Source organism: Aulonocara stuartgranti (genome assembly GCF_965226115.1).
Source record: "Aulonocara stuartgranti genome assembly, chromosome: 11".
Taxonomy (NCBI): Eukaryota; Metazoa; Chordata; class Actinopteri; order Cichliformes; family Cichlidae; genus Aulonocara; species Aulonocara stuartgranti.
This window is the reverse complement of record NC_138947.1, coordinates 11,006,669-11,029,649: the sequence shown is the minus strand read 5'-3', so window position 1 is coordinate 11,029,649 and position 22,981 is coordinate 11,006,669. Positions and strand designations below refer to the sequence as shown.

Sequence of the window (22,981 nt, the reverse complement as noted above, 5' to 3'; positions counted from 1 at the left end):
TTGTGCCTTAGTAAGTCGAAGATCAATTGCTGTGTCCAGTGATCTTCCCACGTGCGAATTAAAATCTTCGTTTGACTTCACCCGGCCGGACCAGTGTGGTTATTTTTCGATCACCTCTTGTACCCTTTCTCAATTTTTGAATCCTAACAACAGGTGAACCTCTGAAGCTATTCACAGCTTTTAGCGAATTTGCCGTAAAACTGAATGCCTGTGGAAAGCCACAAAACTTGAGGTTCATAAGCTCCACTTAAAAGAAGTATTATCTACCTTCAACAACATGGTGAAAGATGCGAGAGCCACTTATTTCTCTAAACTACTCGCAGCAGGGAAAAGAAACAACATAGTAAATAACATAGTGTCCCCCCCAACTCCGTGTGTACCTGCCTTTTCAGATAAGGGCTGCAATGACTTTCTAAGATTTTTCCAAGGTGAAATCAGTAACCTAAGAGGAAACATAGCTCCCTCGGATAGTCCTTTCAACCATGATCTTCCACACCCTGTAATTATGGAATCCTTTCACCCAGTTTCTGTAGAAGACCTATCAGAAATAGTGACCCAAATGAAACCCTCAATGAGTCCAGTTGATGTCCTACCTACTTCGTCATTTTGCAAAGTTTTTGACACCATTGAGCCCTCTGTGGTCACACTGATAAACTGTTTTCTGCTGTCTGGCTCTGTCCCCAGGTGCTTTAAACAGGGTGTTATTCAACCTCTGCTGAAAAAGCCGAACCTGGATTCGACTCTTCAGTCAAGCTACAAACCCATCTCAAAACGTCCTTTCATTTCTAAAATATTAGAAAAAGTCGTTTGGTCCCAAGTAAAAAAGGCACTGGAGAAACATAGCATTCTTCAGTCATGATTTAGAAAATCACACTACACAGAAACTGCTCTCCTCAAAGTCACAAATGACCTTTTGATGGCCGCAAACAGAGGTGATTGCTCAGTCCTCGTCCTATTGGACCTTAGCTCGGCCTTCGATACCGTTGATCATCAGATCCTAATCCACCGCTTAAATCACATGGTAGGGATATCTGGATCTGTTCTGAAATGGCTCACCTCATTTCTGACAGAAAGAACAATCTTAGTTTCAGTGGGAAACTTTCGCTCAGCTGTTGCTAAATTGTCATGAGGAGTGCCGCAAGGTCCGGTTGTAAGCCCCCTATTGTTTTCTTTATATATCCTTCCTTTAGGTCATATCCTATATCCTATATTAGCAGCTTCAAAATTATTTCCTACAACCTGTATGCAGATGATATCCAATTATACATCTCATTTAAACCCTGGGAATTCGACAAATTATCCACTCTAATGACTGTCTTAAAGAGATTAATGGTTGGATGACAAACAATTTCTTGCAGATGAATGCAGACAAGACTGAGTGTTTGATTTTTTTTTTTTTTTTTTGCCTGTCCCATTTTCTTCTTTAGCCATCAGAATTGTTGTCTGAAGACCAACATGGATACCCAGTGGATTTACTTTGCCAAACGGATCACCACGGCTCATCATCCAGGCTCCAGACACCCAGAGGCCCCAGAGTGCGAGAGCCCAAGGAGGACCACCGGAGGGGCATCCGTGCCACCCTCCTGGAAAGAGCTGAGGAGAGCCCCAGATGAGAGGTCACCCAGTAGCCACGGAGAAGAAGCCAGAGGGGGCTGCAGTGGCGTGCACGCCGGCTCTGCCAGCAGCCAGTTGTGCCAGAGTGAACTGAGCCGCAGGCCCGGAGGCCCGAGGGCCTCTTTTGCCCCGGAAGAGGCCTGACCGAGCAACAGGCACCAGGCCCCGCCAAGAGTGTTTAATTTTTGCTCCAGAGAGCATCAAGTCCCAAATTAGTCCACGTCTGGGTCCTTTCTCATCCTCAATAAAAGCTACCGCTCGGAATCTTGGGATCATTTTTGATCAATCTCTGTCTTTTGACGCTCATATCAAGTCCTTGACCCGCTCCTGTTTTTTTCATCTAAGAAACATTGCCAAACTCAAGACTATTGTATCCAAAGGCGAATAGGAGATGCTTGTCCATGCTTTCATCTCCTCTCATTTAAATTACTGTAACGCACTCTTTTCTTGTCTGTCTAAGGCTTCCCTCAATTGCCTCCAAGTGGTCCAAAATGCCACAGCAAGGCTTTTATCCCACAGTCATAAATTCGCCCATATCACCCCTGTGTTAAAATACTTGCATTCGCTTCTGGTTGAGTATAGATATCAGTTTAAAATCCTCACTTTTACATTCATGTCCCTACAAGGTGAGGCTCCCAATTATATCAGAGCTTCTCCAACCCTAGTCTCCAAACCGGATCCTTAGATGAACTGATAGTTGTCTTCTAACCATTCCACGGACCCGTTTGAAAACGAAGGGGGATCGCGCTTTTCAAGCCTTGACTCCAATATTATGGAACAGTTTACCTCGCCCACTACGCACCATCAACTCTGTAGCTACTTTTAAAAAACAGCTCAAAACACATTAGTTTAGACAGGCATTTAGGTAATATTCATGTGTAGCAAGCTGTTTTATTGGATGTGCTACTATACCCTATTTATATAGGGAGTGCAGAATTATTAGGCAAGTTGTATTTTTGAGGAATAATTTTATTATTGAACAACAACCATGTTCTCAATGAACCCAAAAAACTCATTAATATCAAAGCTGAATGTTCTTGGAAGTAGTTTTTAGTTTGTTTTTAGTTTTAGCTATTTTAGGGGGATATCTGTGTGTGCAGGTGACTATTACTGTGCATAATTATTAGGCAACTTAACAAAAAACAAATATATACCCATTTCAATTATTTTTACCAGTGAAACCAATATAACATCTCCACATTCACAAATATACATTTCTGACATTCAAAAACAAAACAAAAACAAATCAGCGACCAATATAGCCACCTTTCTTTGCAAGGACACTCAAAAGCCTGCCATCCATGGATTCTGTCAGTGTTTTGATCTGTTCACCATCAACATTGCGTGCAGCAGCAACCACAGCCTCCCAGACACTGTTCAGAGAGGTGTACTGTTTTCCCTCCTTGTAAATCTCACATTTGATGATGGACCACAGGTTCTCAATGGGGTTCAGATCAGGTGAACAAGGTGGCCATGTCATTAGTTTTTCTTCTTTTATACCCTTTCTTGCCAGCCACGCTGTGGAGTACTTGGACGCGTGTGATGGAGCATTGTCCTGCATGAAAATCATGTTTTTCTTGAAGGATGCAGACTTCTTCCTGTACCACTGCTTGAAGAAGGTGTCTTCCAGAAACTGGCAGTAGGACTGGGAGTTGAGCTTGACTCCATCCTCAACCCGAAAAGGCCCCACAAGCTCATCTTTGTATGATACCAGCCCAAACCAGTACTCCACCTCCACCTTGCTGGCGTCTGAGTCGGACTGGAGCTCTCTGCCCTTTACCAATCCAGCCACGGGCCCATCCATCTGGCCCATCAAGACTCACTCTCATTTCATCAGTCCATAAAACCTTAGAAAATCAGTCTCAAGATATTTCTTGGCCCAGTCTTGACGTTTCAGCTTGTGTGTCTTGTTCAGTGGTGGTCGTCTTTCAGCCTTTCTTACCTTGGCCATGTCTCTGAGTATTGCACACCTTGTGCTTTTGGGCACTCCAGTGATGTTGCAGCTCTGAAATATGGCCAAACTGGTGGCAAGTGGCATCTTGGCAGCTGCACGCTTGACTTTTCTCAGTTCATGGGCAGTTATTTTGCGCCTTGGTTTTTCCACACGCTTCTTGCGACCCTGTTGACTATTTTGAATGAAACGCTTGATTGTTCGATGATCACGCTTCAGAAGCTTTGCAATTTTGAGACTGCTGCATCCCTCTGCAAGATATCTCACTATTTTGGACTTTTCTGTGCCTGTCAAGTCCTTCTTTTGACCCATTTTGCCAAAGGAAAGGACGTTGCCTAATATTTATGCACACCTGATATAGGGTGTTGATGTCATTAGACCACACCCCTTCTCATTACAGAGATGCACATCACCTAATATGCTTAATTGGTAGTAGGCTTTCGAGCCTATACAGCTTGGAGTAAGACAACATGCATGAAGAGGATGATGTGGACAAAATACTCATTTGCCTAATAATTCTGCACTCCCTGTAGTGTTTTATTGTATCGATTGATATGCTTTTATACCTGTTTTATACCATTTTTATTGTTTCATTTGATATGCTTTTATTCCCATGTGAAGCACTTTGAAAAAAACTTCCAGTTTCAAAAAGCGCTATATAAATAAATGTTACTTACTTTACTAACTCTGCCTCTCTAAGATGCTCTTTTAATTTACTGACCTGTTGTTCCATTGTGAATAAAATATGGGTCATTACGTTGTTTGATCTCATTTTACAGTCCCAACGTTTTTGGAACTGTGGCTGTACAAGTCAAAGGCAAACCTCATGATTTATCTGTAAGTATCGGCTCAGTCAAATTATCATCTTCTGTGAGTTAAAGTTAAAAGTGTTGGTATTGCACACTCCTGTGCGCACAATTTCAAATATCTAATTTCTGTATGTGAATAGTAACTAAAATATAATGACGGCTGAATGTCTGTGGATGTCCAATTTTGCAGAATTTGTCATTTTCCGAAGTGGTTTTAATGAAGAAAAAAGGACCTAATGAATAATAAAAACAAAATCCTTTGCAGAAAAGCTCTCATAAATAAACCATAATTTCTTAATTAAATGCATTTTATTCTGTCACAATTCTGGGATACATAATTTACATTTCTGAAGTCCCCATGCTATTTTGTTATACACCTTTCATTTAATATCTAGTTGTACATTTCACAGGTGGAGCTTGAATGTCAGTGATCTCTGTATTAACCCACAATTTCTGCAGCTTATTTACACTCACACAGGTTTAAGCCTTCAAGGCTAGACACAAATAAAGTTATTATAGGTTTCAGGGCTGTCTAGGTGTGTAAAATTAAAGATGAGAGGAAATGAATTATGTAAGTTAGCTTGTTTCACAGCTATTCTGCTCTGCATGTTGCTACATCTTAATTCTTTCCAGAGGCAATACTGGAATAATGGAATAACTCACACACCAACACACGCACACACCAATGCACACGAACAGCAGGCAGTTTGGTAAAATCGGTTCACTGGTAACAGGAGGCTAATACAATAGGAGAGGATGTAAGGGATTACAGATTGTGTATGCAGATAATGCTGTTAGATGCTAGATAACAGGATGTCTCTGCCTAAATGTTCTGCTTTAGGCGAGAGGCACTGCGTTTTCTTTATATAGCACCAGAATCTGTCATGGCGACAGCTACTCCATCTTCTTCTTTCCTTTTTCTGTCTCTGTATCATTAGGGATGTGCATACCAACCTCTTCTAACCATCCTGCACCTGTTCATCAGCCATCACTATTGAGTTTCCCATTTCTGCTCATCATCTGTTCAAATCTAACTGGATCTGCTTTCTCAGCAATTCCTCGGTAGTAGTGGGTATTTTGAGGGCAGCCTGCATGTTTTATTACTACCTACCTGCTTCAGCCGGGTAAATTTGCTGGTGACTGTAACACTGCACTAGACCTATGGTAGTAAAGGTGTTTGTGAATCTGCTTTTGACTACAAAATCTGTTGTTCCGCCCCCAAGTTAAGTGCTTCGTGTTTTTATTTTGTTTTTTCATATAATCTGCATGCAGAAATCCAATTAACTTATTCACCTTCATGCTGTGTATGTGCATCATAAGCATGTGTGTCTTAGTGTGCACTCTGGTGTGCTCTTGAGACGGAGGCAGGTACGGGTAGTGAGATATTTGTGTCAGAAAGCAGGGAGATCAATAACATCCTGAAAAGAGAGCAACCTCAGGGATACAATTGCTCCACTTGAAGGGAAAGGAGAGTGGAATACAGAAACTATTGCCTATGTTTATCAAAACAGTGGATTTCAACAGGGGATAGCAATCTATTTTTCAGCACATTTGGTGAAAAAGATACAACACAAACATCTGAAATGTGTTGGGGGGTTTCACTCAAAAAGAAAATACGCATTAAAAATATTTATATCAACAGAAGCATGTCAATTTGGCATAAACCTAACTTTTCTCTCAGTATTGCAAAGTCAGGAACAGGCAGGATCAGACAATAACTCACCACTGGAACCACTGGTCTTTCTTTTTCTTTACTTTGTGCAAAATCGAAACGATTGTTATGCTATTTCATTTTCCCTACTTTATGATTGTCTACAAATGAAAAATAATATAACATGTCATTGAAACATTCAGCAACCCTGGATCACATGTTAGTGGCTTTGAGTTCACCCATCTCATCCTTTAACCGGTTGCGTTCCCAGCCTTGGCGAATGCGCATGAGCGGACGGTTCACGCAGGGGAGGACGAGGACCAGCTTGAGCACCAGTGTTACCGAAGGAACAATTAGACAGAGCATGGAGTCCGGAGGAGTGTACCATTTATACGTAGATTTGCGAAGGAATTTATCCCAGGCATAAATGTAGCAATGTGCAGCGTTGACTGTGGGGAAAAAGAAACACACACACACACACACACACACAATGGTAAAAATTAAAGATTAAATACAAAAGAGTTCAACAAGAAGACGATAAGCTTTCTGTTATCTGTTAAATAAACATGAAACTAGTGTTGAGTTTATTAAGTAGGTAATAAAAATTTTATTTCAAGCACTTTGTGATCAACATCACAAAGTGCTTTAAAATAAACTTACAGAGCATAAAAGCAAAAGTTAATCAAACACAAGTAAAAAATATGGGTTTAGCTTAGCTTAGCAAAAATACTGAAAATGTGTGGAACCTTTGTCCAAAGGTAGAAGGTTTTTTTAAAAAATCAAATTAACTGGTGAGGTTTAGAGGCGCTCAGTTTTGTTGTGACAGTATTTGCTTTCTCCTTTTGTCATGCTACTCTAAGCTAGGATAAGTCAACTCTAGGCTGGTACGAGCAAATTTACCACACAGACAAACTAATGGTATCAACTGTCTCATCTAACTCTGTGGAAGAAAGAGAATGAGAATGAGCTATCTCCCAAATTACCAAACTATCCTTGGAAATGCTTTATGCTGAATTTAAGACTGACATGCACAGACGCAGACATAATAACAAACAACCTAGTGCATAATGTGCCTCCATTTCCATGTTTTAGCATTTGCAATAAGGGCAAACAGCAGAGAAAGCAAACAGTGCTATTGCTATGGCGCAGTAATAAACTGTGCCCCTGTGTGATGACGATAAGGGATCTTGCACCTACTTGCACCTTATTAAACCAGTGGAGAGCAAATATCATATTACACAGTGTCCTAGCATTTTTGGATATTTGCTTGTATTCAGGGCTTTATATTCCCATGTTGACAACAGTGATCACAACTAGAAGCAAAAAGTAAGCTTATGTAAGCATATTATTGTTATTTCATGTCTTATTTCATAACTCTCCTCACTAGATCATAAGAATTAGTTTGACTTTCACCTCCATCTCTGAGTACCATTCGCTGTCTGAGGTCTATCTATGGACCTGACCTTTACACAAATGGGCCTGTGACCTGTATTAAAAATCTTCTCACTGGAGGATTATACCAGGTATCATAATTCTATTTAATGAATAACTTAACATTTAAAATCCTTGGCTAAAGTCTCTCTGTGTGCCTGTGTTAGGCGGCTAGTTAACTAGGCTCTAGGGAGACAAGTGCCAGTGACATATTGCTATATTGCTTTTACAACACTTTAATAACTGATAAAAATCTAAGAAGTTCTAAATGTAGATTATCTAGAAGGCTCTAAAATATGCCTTTACTGATATGAAACACGTGACTGATAAAGCATGAGAATTTAAAGGTGTGCATGAGAAAATGCACATTCACACACAGCACATACATGTGAAGGACTGTGCATTTTTATCTGCACTGACCTGAACAAAGCTGAACTCTCTCCAGCTGAGAGTGCCTCCAACAGAGGGCAAGGATGTTAGCCCCAGCAGGACAAAAAGAAAGAAGCCCAGGATTCCCAGTGCATATAATGAGTCAGTGCGCCATGCGCTGGTATTGTCAAAGTAAAGTGGAGTGGTAGTATTTTTCTTCACCTACAAGGAAGAGAGAAAAGTGGAGGGACTGTTATTGCAGTGAATGTTCTACATGTACATATAAGCTTTATTTAATATTTTTCTTTGTGCAGGATTGCAGAAACACTCCAATCAGTTTGCACCAGCCTGCTGCACTTTACCTCATTCAACACATTGGAGATGACTCTTTGTCTGTCAGAGTAGCGGGCAGGAATGATTAATGTGTAGATAGCATGGAGCAATGCAAAGCCTAGTGCAAGAAGACCCAACTGTTTCCTGCACAGCATCCAGCGATCTAGCCAATTGGGGAAACGCCTGGAACATAGGAAAATGAGTTAGGCACTTTACGCTGCAAAAATCATGCCCTTTTTTTTTTTTTACATTGTACCAGGAATGAAAATGTTTATGTTTGATGCCTGACCTGTACTTGGTCCCTCTGTAGAGCTGAAGGAACCCAGCTATAGCTCCAGGGAGGTAGCAGAGCGACAGCATAATGAGGGACACAACTGGAGTGATCTGACACATGGAAAATAAAAACACAATGAGAAATGTAAAATACCGTTTTACGAGCAACTAAACAAAGAGGAGCATATCTTTACCTTGTTGGCCAGGGATATCATTATGCGGTAGGAGATATCTTCATCATTTTCCACATATGCATAGATGATATCTCTAATGACCAAATACAAGAAAAAGAAGGCAGAGAGGCCGAAAGCCACGTACAAAGGCATCCTCCACTCTGGGAACAGCTGCAGAGGAAAGTCCTCCACCTCTTTAGCAGCTGACAGGGACCCTTTGTCCACAACAGTGAGGCCTAGTTTGGTGGCCATCTCTGCCACATCCCGTTTTGCTTCTCCATTGTTCCCACACAGGTACACCTAGGGCATAAATAGAAATAGTCTATAAATGTGTATTTCTCCAAAGGCATATAGAGCTTGTCACAAATATAAAATTAAAATTTTTTAAAGGTTTGAAAAATTCTCACTAAGCTTTGCACTGCAGGTTTTATCAAAGACTCCTGAAACAGGAATAAATGATGCTTTTGTTGGGGGCTTTTCAGCCGGCAGTCTGGTTCTCTAATGAGTATTAAGGCAGCAGGACAGCATATGTGCGACTGATTCAAAAACCTACACCTTCTGCATTCATGTCTGCAGGCAGGAGAATTTTTACCAGTGCAACAGCACGGACCATTAATCTATTCTTAGTCGTTTCTGACCAAAATGGAAGATGATGCGGTTTTAGCTGTCTGTGAAGTTTCATCGTGTCACTAATATTATCTTTTCTTTGCAGTTACAAACTGTATTAGTTGGTAAATTGATGAAAGCAGATTCTAAAATAATAATATGAATATTAACATTTATTAAAATTTTTCTCTCAACACTTTCTTATGATCTGTGTTTCTATTACTAATAGATGACTCACCTGATGCGAATATCTAGTGAATGACTGCACAGCTACACCTACATTGTGTGTCCACAGAATTACCCTTGTTTTATCTGTCACCCACCGCTCCTTCAGTTTTTTGGGAAGAAGCCCCTGAAAATGTATTACTAGGTAAGCACACGTGCCTACTTTATATACATATGCTGCTCAATATGTAATCCCATTCTAGATCACAGCATGGTGAAGCTTATTACTGCACTCACAGCTCTGTGATAAGACGATTAACTTGTTTGTAAAAGGCGAGAACTAACGAGAGCTAGAGAGTGTGTGACAGAGAGAGAGCAGTTTGACAGGCATATAGGAGAGTCAGTGGGATTGAGCAGTTTTCCCCAGGTGTGTGTGTGTAAGTGGACCGGGCAGCCAGCCATGTCTCCCTACATTACTGCACCAGTAACAGCAGGGGACAGCCGACAGACTAAATCTCCATCTGAATGTAAATGTGACAGAGCCACAGCCCCGCTGTGGATCTAATCAAATTGCTGGCTGGGGAATAGCACACACTTAAAAGCATGAGTGTGTGTGGATATATACTGTAACTACATATGCGCTGATAAAGAAACACACACACCCTCTTTTCTCTCACAGCTACCTGTTTTCAAAGAAATAGAACACTGCAGTGGTGTGTGTGTGTGTGTGTGTGTGTGTGTGTGTGTGTGTGTGTGTGTGTGTGTGTGTGTGTGTGTGTGTGTGTGTTTACGTGCACACGTATGGGGGCTTGTTTGTGTTGAAGAGGATTTGAGGCAGATTCAGGTTTGGTCTCCAGAGGTTCGAGCATGTTTGTGTTTCTCTTTGTAGCCGTGAAACGGAAGCTGCAATAAACACTGGTCTTTCAACTTTGTAAGATCATGAAGTGTGCTTGTTTGTGTATTTTTACAAGCGCTGCCCTCATTTTCTCTCGCATTGTTATGGTAAGACAGCAAAATCAATAATCAGCAGCAACAAAACTGAAATCAATTGCTTCCCTAAATTTTGCACGGCGTATGTTGAAGCAGTCTCCTGTTATTAAGCAGTTCAAGAGACATTTTTTCCCATCGTAAAACAGAAAATGCTGAAAGCAGATGTTATTTTGTAGTTTGAAGTCAAACATTTCTCATGGTGATCAGATCAATTTAGTAATCTCCTCTTTCTGTTACTGCTTTGTTTGTATCTTTATTCTTGTCAGCCATAGCCTTCCTTAAGGCTCAGAAGCTTCCTGACTTTGTTTTGTCTTAAGCCAGCTGACATCTTTTTAACAGATCCCTTACTTCTACTCTTGTCTTACCTGTCTTCCTGCTAGAAGTCCATTCTGCAGGGCCCAGGTGGACAGGGTGTTAAGGCCTTTAACAACGGCTGCTTTAGGGACCAGCCTAGAGAACACACAGAAAGGACTTTAGTTGCTATTGTTTCTTTTACAAAGACGCCCAGGGGAAAGAAAAAGTCTCAAAACGATGAGAATCAATGTTTCCACTTCAACCGAATGGATACACAGCAGGCTCACCTGTCAAGGGAGCTGCAACCACTTGATTTGTTTCACTTCTTTAGGATTCAGTTTAGAGTTTTGATCTCTCATTTTCCAAGAGGTCTTTAGGAGCATTTTTCCACAACAATGTCATTCTCACATAGATTTGTAATAGGCACAGTTGCAATGAAAGAAAAAGATATCTTTGACAACAAATAAAGATTGAACAAAAAAAGGTTAGGCTCCCTTGGTGAACAGAAGGAATGACTTGCATGCACAGTGTATTCATGAATGAGAGACTCTTTTTCTTTTCCATACTTTTGAGGGCGTATGTTACCTCTGCAAGTAGACGGCATTTGCTTCCATGTACATGTCTTTCTTCAAGTTGTTACTGAGGTCCACCAGCACCTTGAAATAAATCCATCAGCATTGATTGAGTAGAGAGAAAAAATAAAGTAGTTAGAATATTTGTCATTTATTTCATGCACATCCTTTTACAAAAATCATGTGAATGATTCCGTTAAGATGTGAACAGCAGAAAACACTGACATTACACACACATAAGGTGTGACTGGATAACGTTGTGTTTTTGTGTAGCACCTCTTGTCCACCCTCCTCACTCTGTGTATTCATTTCCCATGATTACATGTCAGTAGCCTCTGGTTCTTTCTCCTGTATTTTATGCTTTCTCCTCTCTCCGTACCTTTCTGGAGATGTGTCTCAATCCATAGCTGCTTGGTTTTGACCTGTGGTTACTGTCCCTGCAAACCTGCTCACTGTTTGTTATTTTTCAAGTGCTCATTTTTTTTTTCTCTCCACTCTCCTGTCACCCCCGACCGTTTCAGACAGACAGCCCCTCAGCCTGAATTTGGTTCAATCAGAGGTTCTTCCTCAAGAGGGATTTGTTCAGTGTCTTTCTGTAATACTGTAAGGTCTAGAGCCAACTAAACCGCCCTCAGATAACGTCACAACAACACACAAATAAATTACTAATAATTTTGTCTCTGATTTGCTTTCCTTAAAAGTTTTTGTTTCCACTTCAAATATTTCTAAATAATGGGCCATTTTGATCTGCTTGTGTTTTTAATTTCCTGAGTTATTTTTGTTTATCATGGGCTAAAATGTAATATTCCCACATGTAACTTGGCCATTGTTTTAAAATGAGAATAGTTATTATTATTAGTAGTAGTATTACACTGTGCTGTTGCATGGCATTAGTTGTTGTTAAGATTTAATCCTTAATTCATGCTGCAAATAAAAGTTACAAAGTAGCATAATCATCTTAGCAGGATTTAATTGATAAAACAATGCAAACCTAAAAGTAATCATTTTTTCATGTCTTTTGATCTGTAACAGAACTAAAGTAATGCTAATATTTAATGTTTTCTTAACAATTCAGAACATTTACTGAGGAAAATGTTGTGGTTAATGTCTTGAGGACAAACTGTTCCACAATCCAACTGAGTGCAGAGGTGTCAGAAGATGTTCAAGCGAAGTAATAAACTTCCGAGATCTTGAGATTATTTTATTTAAAAAAAAAATTTCACAAATCACTGTCAAGGATTACCTACACTGTTAAAAAAAATTCCGTTATAAAACGGAAAAAGTGCTGGTAATTAATTACCAGCACTTTTTCCGTTATTGTACGGGCACTTCCGTAAACCTTAAAACGGATATTTCTGTAGATTTACCCGAGTTTTTCTGTACCATTGACGGACATTTCCGTCAAACCTAAAATGGAAAATTCCGTATTTTCCATAAATTTCGGCGTTATTGCACAGACAATTCCGTAAACCCTATAACAGATATTTCCGTAGATTTACCTGACTTTTTCTTTACCATTTACGGACAGTTCCATCAAACCTAAAATGGAATATTCCGTATTATTTAAGTACTCAATCCATACCATTTACGGACACTTCAGTCATCCTAAAATGTTTAATTCTGTACCATTCTCTATACCGTTTACCATCAATAAAGCACAAATGTAGAATCACAGCAATTATTTATTTCCTTTAACAGCTGCCAGTGCTTTAAAGTGATTTCACTTTTTGTGGTGAATGATTTGCAATATTTACACTACAACCATTAAAACATTCAGAACATCACCTTCACATTCAGAGAAATTTTACATACATAAACCAGCTGTTTTCTCAAAGAAGTACAGCCATGTCCTTTAACAGGGAGATGCCAAATCTAGCAACTTTTTAGCATCCACAGGCTGACAGGCATTAATAACAAATTGATTTGTTAAAGACAATGACAAAATAAGACAATAAAACTGCCAGCATTGCTGTTGCTGTCTCACCTGTCAGTGCAAAATGAGGAGCCCCCTCCAGGAGGATGCAGAAACCTACACCTCCAACTCCACATATCACACCGACAGGCAGAGCTCTGCAACCAGTGGCTGACCTTTCTACAAAAAACAAATAGAACATTAGAAGTATTACATTATACAACTTTTCTATAAAACATCAGTGCAGCAATAACAACCATGACCTTAGAAGGATGACTGTGCAACATGCCATAAAGAGATTTTTAAAACTCTTAAAACAACTTAAAACTAAAAAAAAATTAAAACTTACACCTCCAACTCCACAATGACAGGAAAAGCTTAACTGGAATGACAAATATCGCCCACCTTCCCTCCCCCTTAACATGGGGGATTTGAAACTGCAGCATGTGTGTTGTGGGCATCTAGTTAAAACATCTGAACTCACCTAATACTGTAAAAATCTGTATTTCTACTCCCAAGCCCCATGTTTTTGGATTTGCCTTTGTGTGTGTGTGTGTGTGTGTGTGTGTGTGTGTGTGTGTACATTCAGTCCAAAAAGGTATTTTCTGAGCTCTGAGAACAGCTCAAATGGCCCATTCAGATTCCTTCTGCTTGCATTCAAATTCCTTCAGCTGAGAAACCAGCTTGCACACCTGTGGAGGAATGAAGTGCCGTTTCTTCCCCTTCTTCTCTGCCTTGGAGCCTCGCTCAGGATTGACCCCAAAGAAAACTCTGAGGGAAAAAAAAAAAAACAATAGTGATATGCAGACAAAGTTTGCACATGTAGTGTGGCTTGACAGGAGTGGAGCAGTTCAATAAAATCCTACATTTGTTTTCTTCAATATGCCCCTATGTGTGAACCTCTCTATCATTCTAGTTGACCATCTGTCTAGAACCCAATGTTGTTGTGGTGCTGGTGCCAGTGGCTAAGCTCTCTTCCTTTGTCTTTTCAAGACACATGCATTCACACTGTGCATATACAGAAATGTTTGCAAGGGTGAGAAGTCTGCTTATCACCAACACATGACAGCATGCATCCTCAATGTGTATGCAGGGATATTATAAATGCACAGAACACAGAAGGGGATAGAAAACACAGTTGACATTGTCCTATCAAAAGGTGTAACAGCACATTTGAACACGGACTGTCCTGGGGGTTATTCAAACATGGAGTGGAGAAACTGTGACATTCAGTGCACGTTACACATCAGTACAAGTATTAACATTTGGGCATGAATCCACTATGTAGTATTTTTTAAATTAATATGTTTAGTCTTTCCTTCGGGGGGGGGGGGGGGGGGGGGTGTCCCTGGAACAACATATTTTGAGTTTGGGGTCTGCAGCCAAATAAATTTCAGTTTGTGTGTCTTTGACATGAAAAGGTTTGACCACCACTGACATAACCTGGTCTCAGGTGCTAATGGTTTTAAAGAGATAGCTCAAACGAATTTTGTGTCAACAAACCATTCTGAGAAAAATATGTTTTTGCTCCATTTCCCAACTGGAATCATGTTATGTTTGTTTTGTTATTGATTGACTTAGGACACTATTTAAAGCAAAAAGCATGTTACCTGCCCTTTAAAAAGATATGACACATTTATTCCAACAATAGTCTTCAACAGGGAGCTACAAAATCTCTGAACAAATCCATATTCAGGGGGATCATAAGCCAATAACAGCTGATCTAAAAGCTCACAGCATGTGACGACACATTTTGAGCTTGTACATCTCAGACAAACGGGTTTAGTGTAGATTGACAAAAAGCAGGTCAGGTGCAGAAAGGCACGGCAAAGTCACATTTACAAAGTATTTCCAAACAATGAGTGCTTACCTTTGCATGAATTCGAGAGTAAAAGCCATCTCCGGTGGGTATTGGACGTTGCAGACATAAAACATGGAGAAGACGTAGCTCAAGGCCACAATGGGAGAGGTGATGTGGTCATTGACAAGTAACCCATCAACAGCAATCTTGAATTGCTGGTCACCTTAAACACAGATAAAAACCATGTACCATTTACAAAAAAAAAAAAAATCCTATATTTTAAGGCAAGCAAAACATTTCTTTAATAAATATGACACAACAACAGCTTATAACAACAGCTAACAACAGCTTGCTGGGATACAAAAAAAGATTTAACTACAAACCTCTGATTAGGATGCATGGGGTCACTGGGAGTTCGACTTCAGGATCTGCAGAGATCTGTTTTGGTGACAGACATGATACATGAATTAATGTTTCCAGTACACACAAACCTGCTGGCAAATTGACTATCTGCTAGTGTCTTCATCAGACAGAGGTAGCCATTATGCAAAAACATTAATGTAAATAGTTTATAGATAGAGAGTTTATAGAGAATATCAGCAGCACAATTAGGGGAATCTATACTTCCTACTGTGGTTGGTTACTTGGTTCACCACTGGATGCAAATAATTATCTTGCACACAGTTTAAAATCTACAACATCTACCTCTTTTTTGTGGAAGAGTTTATAAGAGTCTTCCTTGAAGTATTTTGAAATGCCACAGATGAGCTGTATTGGACCTTCGCCCATCTTCATCCCTTTGGAGTCAAGGAAGTCATTGATCCCCTTTTCTTTTTTGGAAAGTTCCTGTTCAAGGTTCAAGGTGTTAATTTTGTACAAGTACATAAGACTAACACTCATTTTCGTTTGGAGCTATGGAGAGAATTTTGAAAAAAATAAAAATAAAAATGAATTATTTCATTTTCATTTGCAACCTGTTCTGTTTTGATCTCAAATGTCCTGCTTTTTTGGTTGTCACTTCCTGATTTTTGGTCTCAAATCTATTCCATTTGATTGTTCATCCAAGTTATTCTATTTGATTGGTTGCCAGTTTATCTTTTTTGGTCTCAACTCTCTTTTTGGTTGCAAATCTTTTTCTGATTGATTAATAAAGACAAAATTCTCTCCATATGGAGCAGCACAGCACAATCATAATAATAACAATAACAACACACCTGTGCCAGCTTGTTTTGTACAGAGAAGCCAAGGAGTTTAGATGCATGATCAAACAGGTGAGGAACTTCAAACAGGAACGGCCACTCGTCCTTTACAACGGCAATAGTGGTATCATCATCGTTGAGGATTTCACGCTGAATGGGATATGTTTCAGTCATCAATTTTCGAACAGATGACTCCTAAAGATATGAGGCAGTTAGACAAACAGTCGAACAGTTAGTCAAACTAACCAATTAAAATAATAAAACAGGGTATCAATTTCAATTGACTATGGGCATAGTGATCTACAGACGATCTACAATTTCACAATGTGTCCTAAATTGTACTTGGACCCAGACCTTATCGCATTACTCCTGCTATATACTATTGCTGTGTGAATGGTTGTATGTCTAGATGGTGGACTGTAGGAACCGAATTGCCCTTCGAGGATTAATAAAGCTTTCTGTATCTGTAATGGATGATTGCAGACCCACCTGAAGATCCTGGGTTTGAAAGGCACGTTTCAACTCATCTCGTTTAGACAGCAGGTCTTCTCTACACACGGCCCCCTCAATGATTGGATCCCACGCCACACATCCATACAGATCTGAATTCCTGGGCCTTTTCTTTGTTGAATTTTCACCCCCTGCTTGCCTCTTCAGTGAGCTTTGTGGCCTCTTCATATTTTCAATTCTGTGTTCCACCTGACGAAAGAGAGTTTCAGAACCATCTTTTGCAAAAGGTTTGTTTCCAAACGGCTCTGTCAGCTTGAAGGAGGCAGGATATTGTCCTACAGTCATACTGGCGAGTTCCCTCAGCTTTTGTCTACCAGGTCTTCCTGGGTGTTTATGGAGGTAATCTTCAGCGACGATCCGAACCATCTCTCGTCTGTCTTTCCCCATTATGTACTTTTTTTCACGCAACTCATCCATGACTTTTGAGGGAAATTTGTGCCATGGTACAGAATATGCGTCTTGGGATGGGGAGTCGGCTGTCTCAGGTGGTGTTGAGGGCAGCTGAAACCTCTGTGGTTCAGGTGTTGATGAGGGGCCAGGCCGGGTGAACTGCGGTGGAGTTTGTGAATCTATGGATGACATGACAAACATCTCCATAAATTAAACACATCACAATTGTTGCAAATCAATTAATACATTGGTCCTCAATGTCCAGTTTGGGTCAACCAGGAATACAAATGGACCTAATTATGAAAACCAATTATAGAGTAATTATTGCCATGTACAGCTGATGGCAACTTTTTTTTGCATTTTTGGAATAAACCTTTGTAGTTTCAGAAAACTTGCATTAAAACAGAGGGGCAAAAACTCACCTGCTTCCAATGCTTTGACAGCTCTGACGAATCTTTTGCACTGAATGAATGGCAGAGTGTCTTTAATGTCCTCCGGGTCCACAAGGCTCAGGTCATCTACAGAGAGAACTCCTAATTCCTCCAGTTTAGCCATGAGTGTATCCATCTGATCGCTACTGAGCGATGGCATTGCTTTCTTGACATAGTTTTTCACAAGTTCCATGTTGGTGTGTGTTTAAGAGGAATGAGCCACCGAGTACCTCTCTGGTAAGAATAAAGTGGATGATAATCAGCAAGTTTGTTCAAATCATGGCAACTGAACAGGTCAGAAGCATTTTCATCAAGTTCATAGAGTCCAAGCTCAGGTATCCAGCTGGCAGTTTTCCCTCGAAGCAAAAGTAGGACAGTAGTTTCATTTTTTACAAAAATGCTTGCTATTTGTCCTAACTGCAGTAGTCCTTTTGTGTAGCTCAGTAAGAGACCAGCATTCCATTTGCATATGTAGTGCCTTTAACCTGCACACTCTCTGTGACAACTGAGTTACTTGAGTTCAAATCAAATTCTCCAACCACTGTCTTTATGTTCTGGTCATAGAGCTCTGGATAGAACCGTGTTGAGTCTGAGACATGAACCTGGGAACGAAACAAGGTACCACAAGACTGATAAGCCTGAAGCAACTGGTGCCGTTCAGCCAGAGACTTGGTTACATTTATGAAGTTCTTACTTGCTCTAATGCACCTTTTAAAATAAGAATGTTTTGATTCAAAGCGCATTGTCCAAGTATATATGAGTGGGCCAAATTGTAAAGTCAAGTGTGCATAGTGAAGCAGATAGTGGTGTTTTGGTCTAAGTTGAACTCTTGGAAACAGCTCTTGCCTCAATTCCACATACAGTTCAATCAGTCCCTTCATGAAAGCAATCTGCAACTCTGAGAGCCGAGGTGCACAGACAAATTCAACAAGCTCCCTCAGAAGTAGTACAAGTCCCCATACTTCATTATCAGCATCTTCAATTGTGTCATGCACCAAAACAGGCAAGAATTTCAAAAGCCACCTGTTTTGGGCTGCATGTCCTCCAAGCCTGGCTCCTGTAGTGGGAATAGTGTTTAGCTTGTCGCTGCTTTCACCAGGAAATGATTTGATTCTTTCATTAAGAACCTCATAACTGAACCACTTTTGTGTTCTGATTAAGAACTGCAAAAACAATGCCAAATCATAATCTACTACCCCCTCAAACAGATCATGAGCTAAACAAGCTGGTAAGCCTGGCTGACACACATGAAAGTTGGACAGTTTGTTGAAAACACTGCCACATTTAACACCGTGATGAGTGTGTACTTCATTGTTACTTTCCAGAAACCGCACAGTCTCATTATGATCAGCTGGATTTCTATGAGTGAAAACTGTGAGAGGGTTCGACTGAAATTCACTTTTTGTTGCCAAACAGTATCTGCAGAAATATTGAGCTGTGCTGAAATTTTCTGTAAAGCCACCAATCATGTGGGAGCCCAGATTATCGCCCATTATGCACGCAACAGTGCCTTTATATATTTTTCCATTGAAAGATATGCCCCTTTCCTCCAGCTCACACAAGTCTGACACTAGCTTATTGAAAATCTTATCCATTCCAAAGTATTTGCAATCTTTCTCTACACAGAGTAATGCCAACTGTATCTGATCAACAGTTGATCGTTGGTGTGGATGAAAATTTCCAAGTGTGAAGTAGACAGCCAATACTTTATGCTTTGTCTTGGCAGATCCGAGTGGATTAGCCACCTCAAAAGCATCCTGAAAGAGCATTACCTTTAAACTGTCTGGGTCTGAGGAAAACATGGCATTGGATTTGATGGCCCACCCATCAGTGACATCACACAGTACATCATCTTCAGAATTTGAACTAGGACTGTGCTGATCTAAACCTTGCTGTTTCAGAATTACTTTGAGGGTTTCCAGTATTGGGATGTAATGATAGTGCCTCTTCTGGCCACTGCGATTGCGTCCAAGAAAGACTTCAACAGGTTCAACATAGTCATAGTGTGACTTGTAATATTTCAGCCTCTTGTGTTGCGTAGTTAAATGACCCTTTTCATGTAATGCCTTGTGCATAGGGCTCTGCTCGTATATACTATTCCCAAGAGATGTTACAGTCTCCTTTGGAACACCATACTGCCCCAGTTCACAGGCTAGTGCATCCACAGTATATTCCTGTTGAATATCACTTATAGTTCTCATTTCATTTGCTATTTCTGTTATTGTGGAGGCTGGAACCAAATATTTTGCCTGTAAACCCAAGTAAAACTGAGCAAGACTCTCTGTGAAGTTGTCTTTCACTTGATCACTGCAGAAATTATCACTTTGTTCTGCATCAATGTTAAAACTTTCAGGTTCTTCAGGTGATCCTTCACCTTGGAAAGACCGTTCTGTTAGTTCACATATATGAACTGGGGCTATCTTGGTAACATCCCACCCTTTATGGTATCTGGAAATATGCGTTAAAAATGATGACTTTACATTGAATGTCTTAGAACATCCATCAAAGGGACATGTTACAGTCAAACCCTCATCTATGTGACCACTCAAATGACACTTTAAAGTTTTAAGATCATCATATTCACTGCTGCAAAAATTAAACAAGCACCTTAACTGTACAGACACATTACGGTTCCATGTTTGTGTGCTCCTTCTGTCTACATGAGCTCGTGACATATGCACAGCAAGGCTACTGTATGTGTTAAACTTCCTTCTGCAATCCCTATGGCCACATAAAAAAGATACATTATTATTATTTCTGTGTGTTCGGCAGTGTTTCAAGTAATCAGTCGAAGACCGAGCGTTAAAGCCACAAATGTTACAAGTCAACATTTTTAAGAGATTGAATTTGCCAATTGAAGGATAGCCAGAATCAGAACAGAATCAATATGAAAACAATAAATTTATATCAGCACAGTGAAGCACATTCACTTTTCAGGTACCTTCAAATAAGTAATCTGCGTTGGGCTGCATGGGCCACTCTCTTTGGGCTGCAATGTTTTCTGCAATGAAATCTGATTCTACTTAACTATCACCCCTTTTAATTATTACCATGTTCAGTTGCATGCTAACGTAACACAGCGAGCTATAACAATACACACATGTGGCTAATTTACACACACACACACACACAAGCGCGCGCATCCAACTTATGGGCTAACGTTAACTTTAGTTGGGCAAACCACGCTTCAAAATAACGCAAAACCCACACATTCAAATGTTACCATGAAACACACACGGCTACCAACTGACTATCGAGACCAAATTTCATGTAAGAGGGAGGGAAAAAATGGTTTTTGACGTACTTACGAAGCGCAGGCGGCTGGCTAATGCTAACGCAGCTAGCAGCAAACGTCCACTCACATACACACCACTACCAACTGCCTATCGAGACCAATTTAATGTACGAGGGGGAACAAGGTGGCACTCAATTCTCATTCTCATTCCACACAACCAACCTGTTTCCAACTTTCCTTGTGACTTGCAGAAATTTAGGTAGGCACTGACCGCACTGAAAGTAATGGCGTCGGAATATTCTGGGTGGGGGAGAAAATTCTGCCTTGCGCAACAGCAAACTTTCCGTATTTCGCAAAACGGAGCGAATCCGTAGCAAATCCACGGTAAAGGGACCCCTAAATTTACGGATTTTTTTAACAGTGTACATACGCATACAAAAGCCCATTTTCAGACGTCCTCTCTCCTGTCTTACGGCGGCACTTTGCTTTATCCAGTGTGAATATGTTTAAAGTATTTTGAGACTGTAATTGAAGCTACGCAGGCTCAGATTGACCAATGTATTGCTTCTTTAATCAGCTGTGCTAACACCAGTTAGACCTTTAACATAATGAACTTGCATTAGGTAATGCTGTTATCAAAATGAGTTACAATTAATCAGTCATTGATTGTCAGACCCATGATTTAGATAACATGTGTCTAAAAATTATTTCCTTGATATATGAATGACACAGCAGTTAATATTTATATGTTCTCTCAAATAACATGAATTATTGCTGACAAATCGCCATGATAATTCCGTGAAAATGTCATTTTTAAACTCTTGCTATCATGTTTCACATGTGGGAACAAATGTAATAACCTATGTGTACACAATATGTTAAATATTGTTTCCAGGCCAGCTGGCAAATGAAAATGTAGAAATGTTTATTCACAGAAAGAAAGAGAAAAAAAAGAGTTTAAAGGTGTTTAAAGATTTAAAGGTGTATCTTTTTTATTCCAATTTTAACTTTGGACTAACCTTTCTTTCAAGTTGAGGTGCCATCTTCTCCAGAAATTCATAGTGTTCTCTGTGAACACAAACGAAGATCATCTTGGCAGACCGGGCTGATTCTTCATGGGTCATCACCTCCGCAAAACAAAGGACAGAACATGTTTGAGATACGTACAGTAATGTTTCTAAATTTAAAAACTCTATTCAGTTCAATATAATGCCATAAGTCATACCTGAGCTCCCTCAGGCAAGGGGCCACAGCTGTGAGGTCTGCGGCTGCCATACACCACCCTGTAGCCGGATTGGAGCAGACACAGGCCCAGAGAGCGTCCTAAGACCCCAGTCCCAAAGATACACATCAGCTCAGGCTCAGGGCCATCTCCCAATGCCAGTGGATGCAGCATCGCACCTTCTGTCTTCATGTTCTCTGATATTTCTTTTTCCACACTTATGATCACACACTGAGATTGGATGGTCAGTTTTAGCTGTGTATTTATAATGTTTTGGAATCTGACCTATACACTGCCTCTCCCACTTTGTGCGTGATTCTTCTTTTAACCGCTTTAACCTCTGTGTGACATAAGTGTGTGTAATGAAGTTATTATAGCTGTTTATTACATCTGCAATCAACATCTGAAATCGCATGTGTTGGAATGCAATATAACTCATATCTGTGTTTTGTTTTTTATGCAATGTGAGTCAGCATTTTATCCATGATTTCTTTTGGATGTATATTTAGTTTATTTTTATATTGCTTGTGCTCATCAGCTATTGGCTGATAGAGCAAGACTTTGAACTCTAAATTAACTGTACGGGGAGCCATCTGCACTCTGCAGCAGTAACATTAACCTCAGATTCGCACTTTTTTAACATTTTATTATTCTTAGAAACGCCGACTGCTTCATCTACCTAGTTCAGCCAGAATTTGACTTTTACATTTGGTAATAATAAAAAAAATCTTTTGCTGCTGCTTTCCAGTGCTGCCTTATTCTATTTCTTCTGTTTCCACTCTAGACATGATGCCATGTGGGAAATCCCAGCCCACAGATTCATTATCATTTCAAAACCCGCTGTTCCAACCAAACAACCGGGAAGAGAATTTCTGCAAATTTAGTGTTCATGTCCCCATGGCTTAAACATCTGCAAAGTTGTGACACGAACAGACTCAGTAGAGCAGAAATGAAGCTTGGCACATATGTAAGTGTTTTGCGTGTGGCTGCTTTGCTTTGTATGAATGCATGGGTCTGTTCGCAACTGTCAGTTGGTGTATATATGTGTGT

General features: G+C 40.1%; 2 protein-coding genes across 5 annotated transcripts; both read right to left on the bottom strand.

The window, feature by feature from the left end:
- Window positions 1–6,238: 6,238 nt before the first annotated feature.
- LOC309716499 (metalloreductase STEAP4-like) lies at window positions 6,239–22,208 on the bottom strand (the record flags this gene model as incomplete). The annotated part of the gene is made up of 9 exons (XM_082550323.1): window positions 21,935–22,208; window positions 21,729–21,836; window positions 11,245–11,315; window positions 10,731–10,815; window positions 8,626–8,904; window positions 8,448–8,542; window positions 8,188–8,341; window positions 7,834–8,047; window positions 6,239–6,474 (listed from the first exon to the last, which is right to left on the bottom strand). The coding sequence occupies exons 1-9, from the start codon at window positions 22,121–22,123 to the stop codon at window positions 6,239–6,241; spliced, it is 1,431 nt and encodes a 476-aa protein (XP_082406449.1). The 5' UTR covers window positions 22,124–22,208.
- On the bottom strand, window positions 12,896–16,827 carry LOC309716498 (uncharacterized protein). 4 transcript variants are annotated; one of them, XM_082550320.1, is made up of 7 exons: window positions 16,633–16,827; window positions 16,159–16,338; window positions 15,650–15,790; window positions 15,328–15,382; window positions 15,014–15,167; window positions 13,836–13,914; window positions 12,896–13,323 (listed from the first exon to the last, which is right to left on the bottom strand). In XM_082550320.1, the coding sequence occupies exons 1-7, from the start codon at window positions 16,819–16,821 to the stop codon at window positions 13,282–13,284; spliced, it is 840 nt and encodes a 279-aa protein (XP_082406446.1). In that variant the 5' UTR covers window positions 16,822–16,827; the 3' UTR covers window positions 12,896–13,281. The 4 variants fall into 4 exon arrangements, with proteins under 4 accessions (XP_082406446.1, XP_082406445.1, XP_082406447.1 ...); XM_082550319.1 differs by having other exon boundaries at window positions 12,896–13,914; XM_082550321.1 differs by having other exon boundaries at window positions 12,896–13,914; window positions 16,159–16,293.
- Window positions 22,209–22,981: the final 773 nt, after the last annotated feature.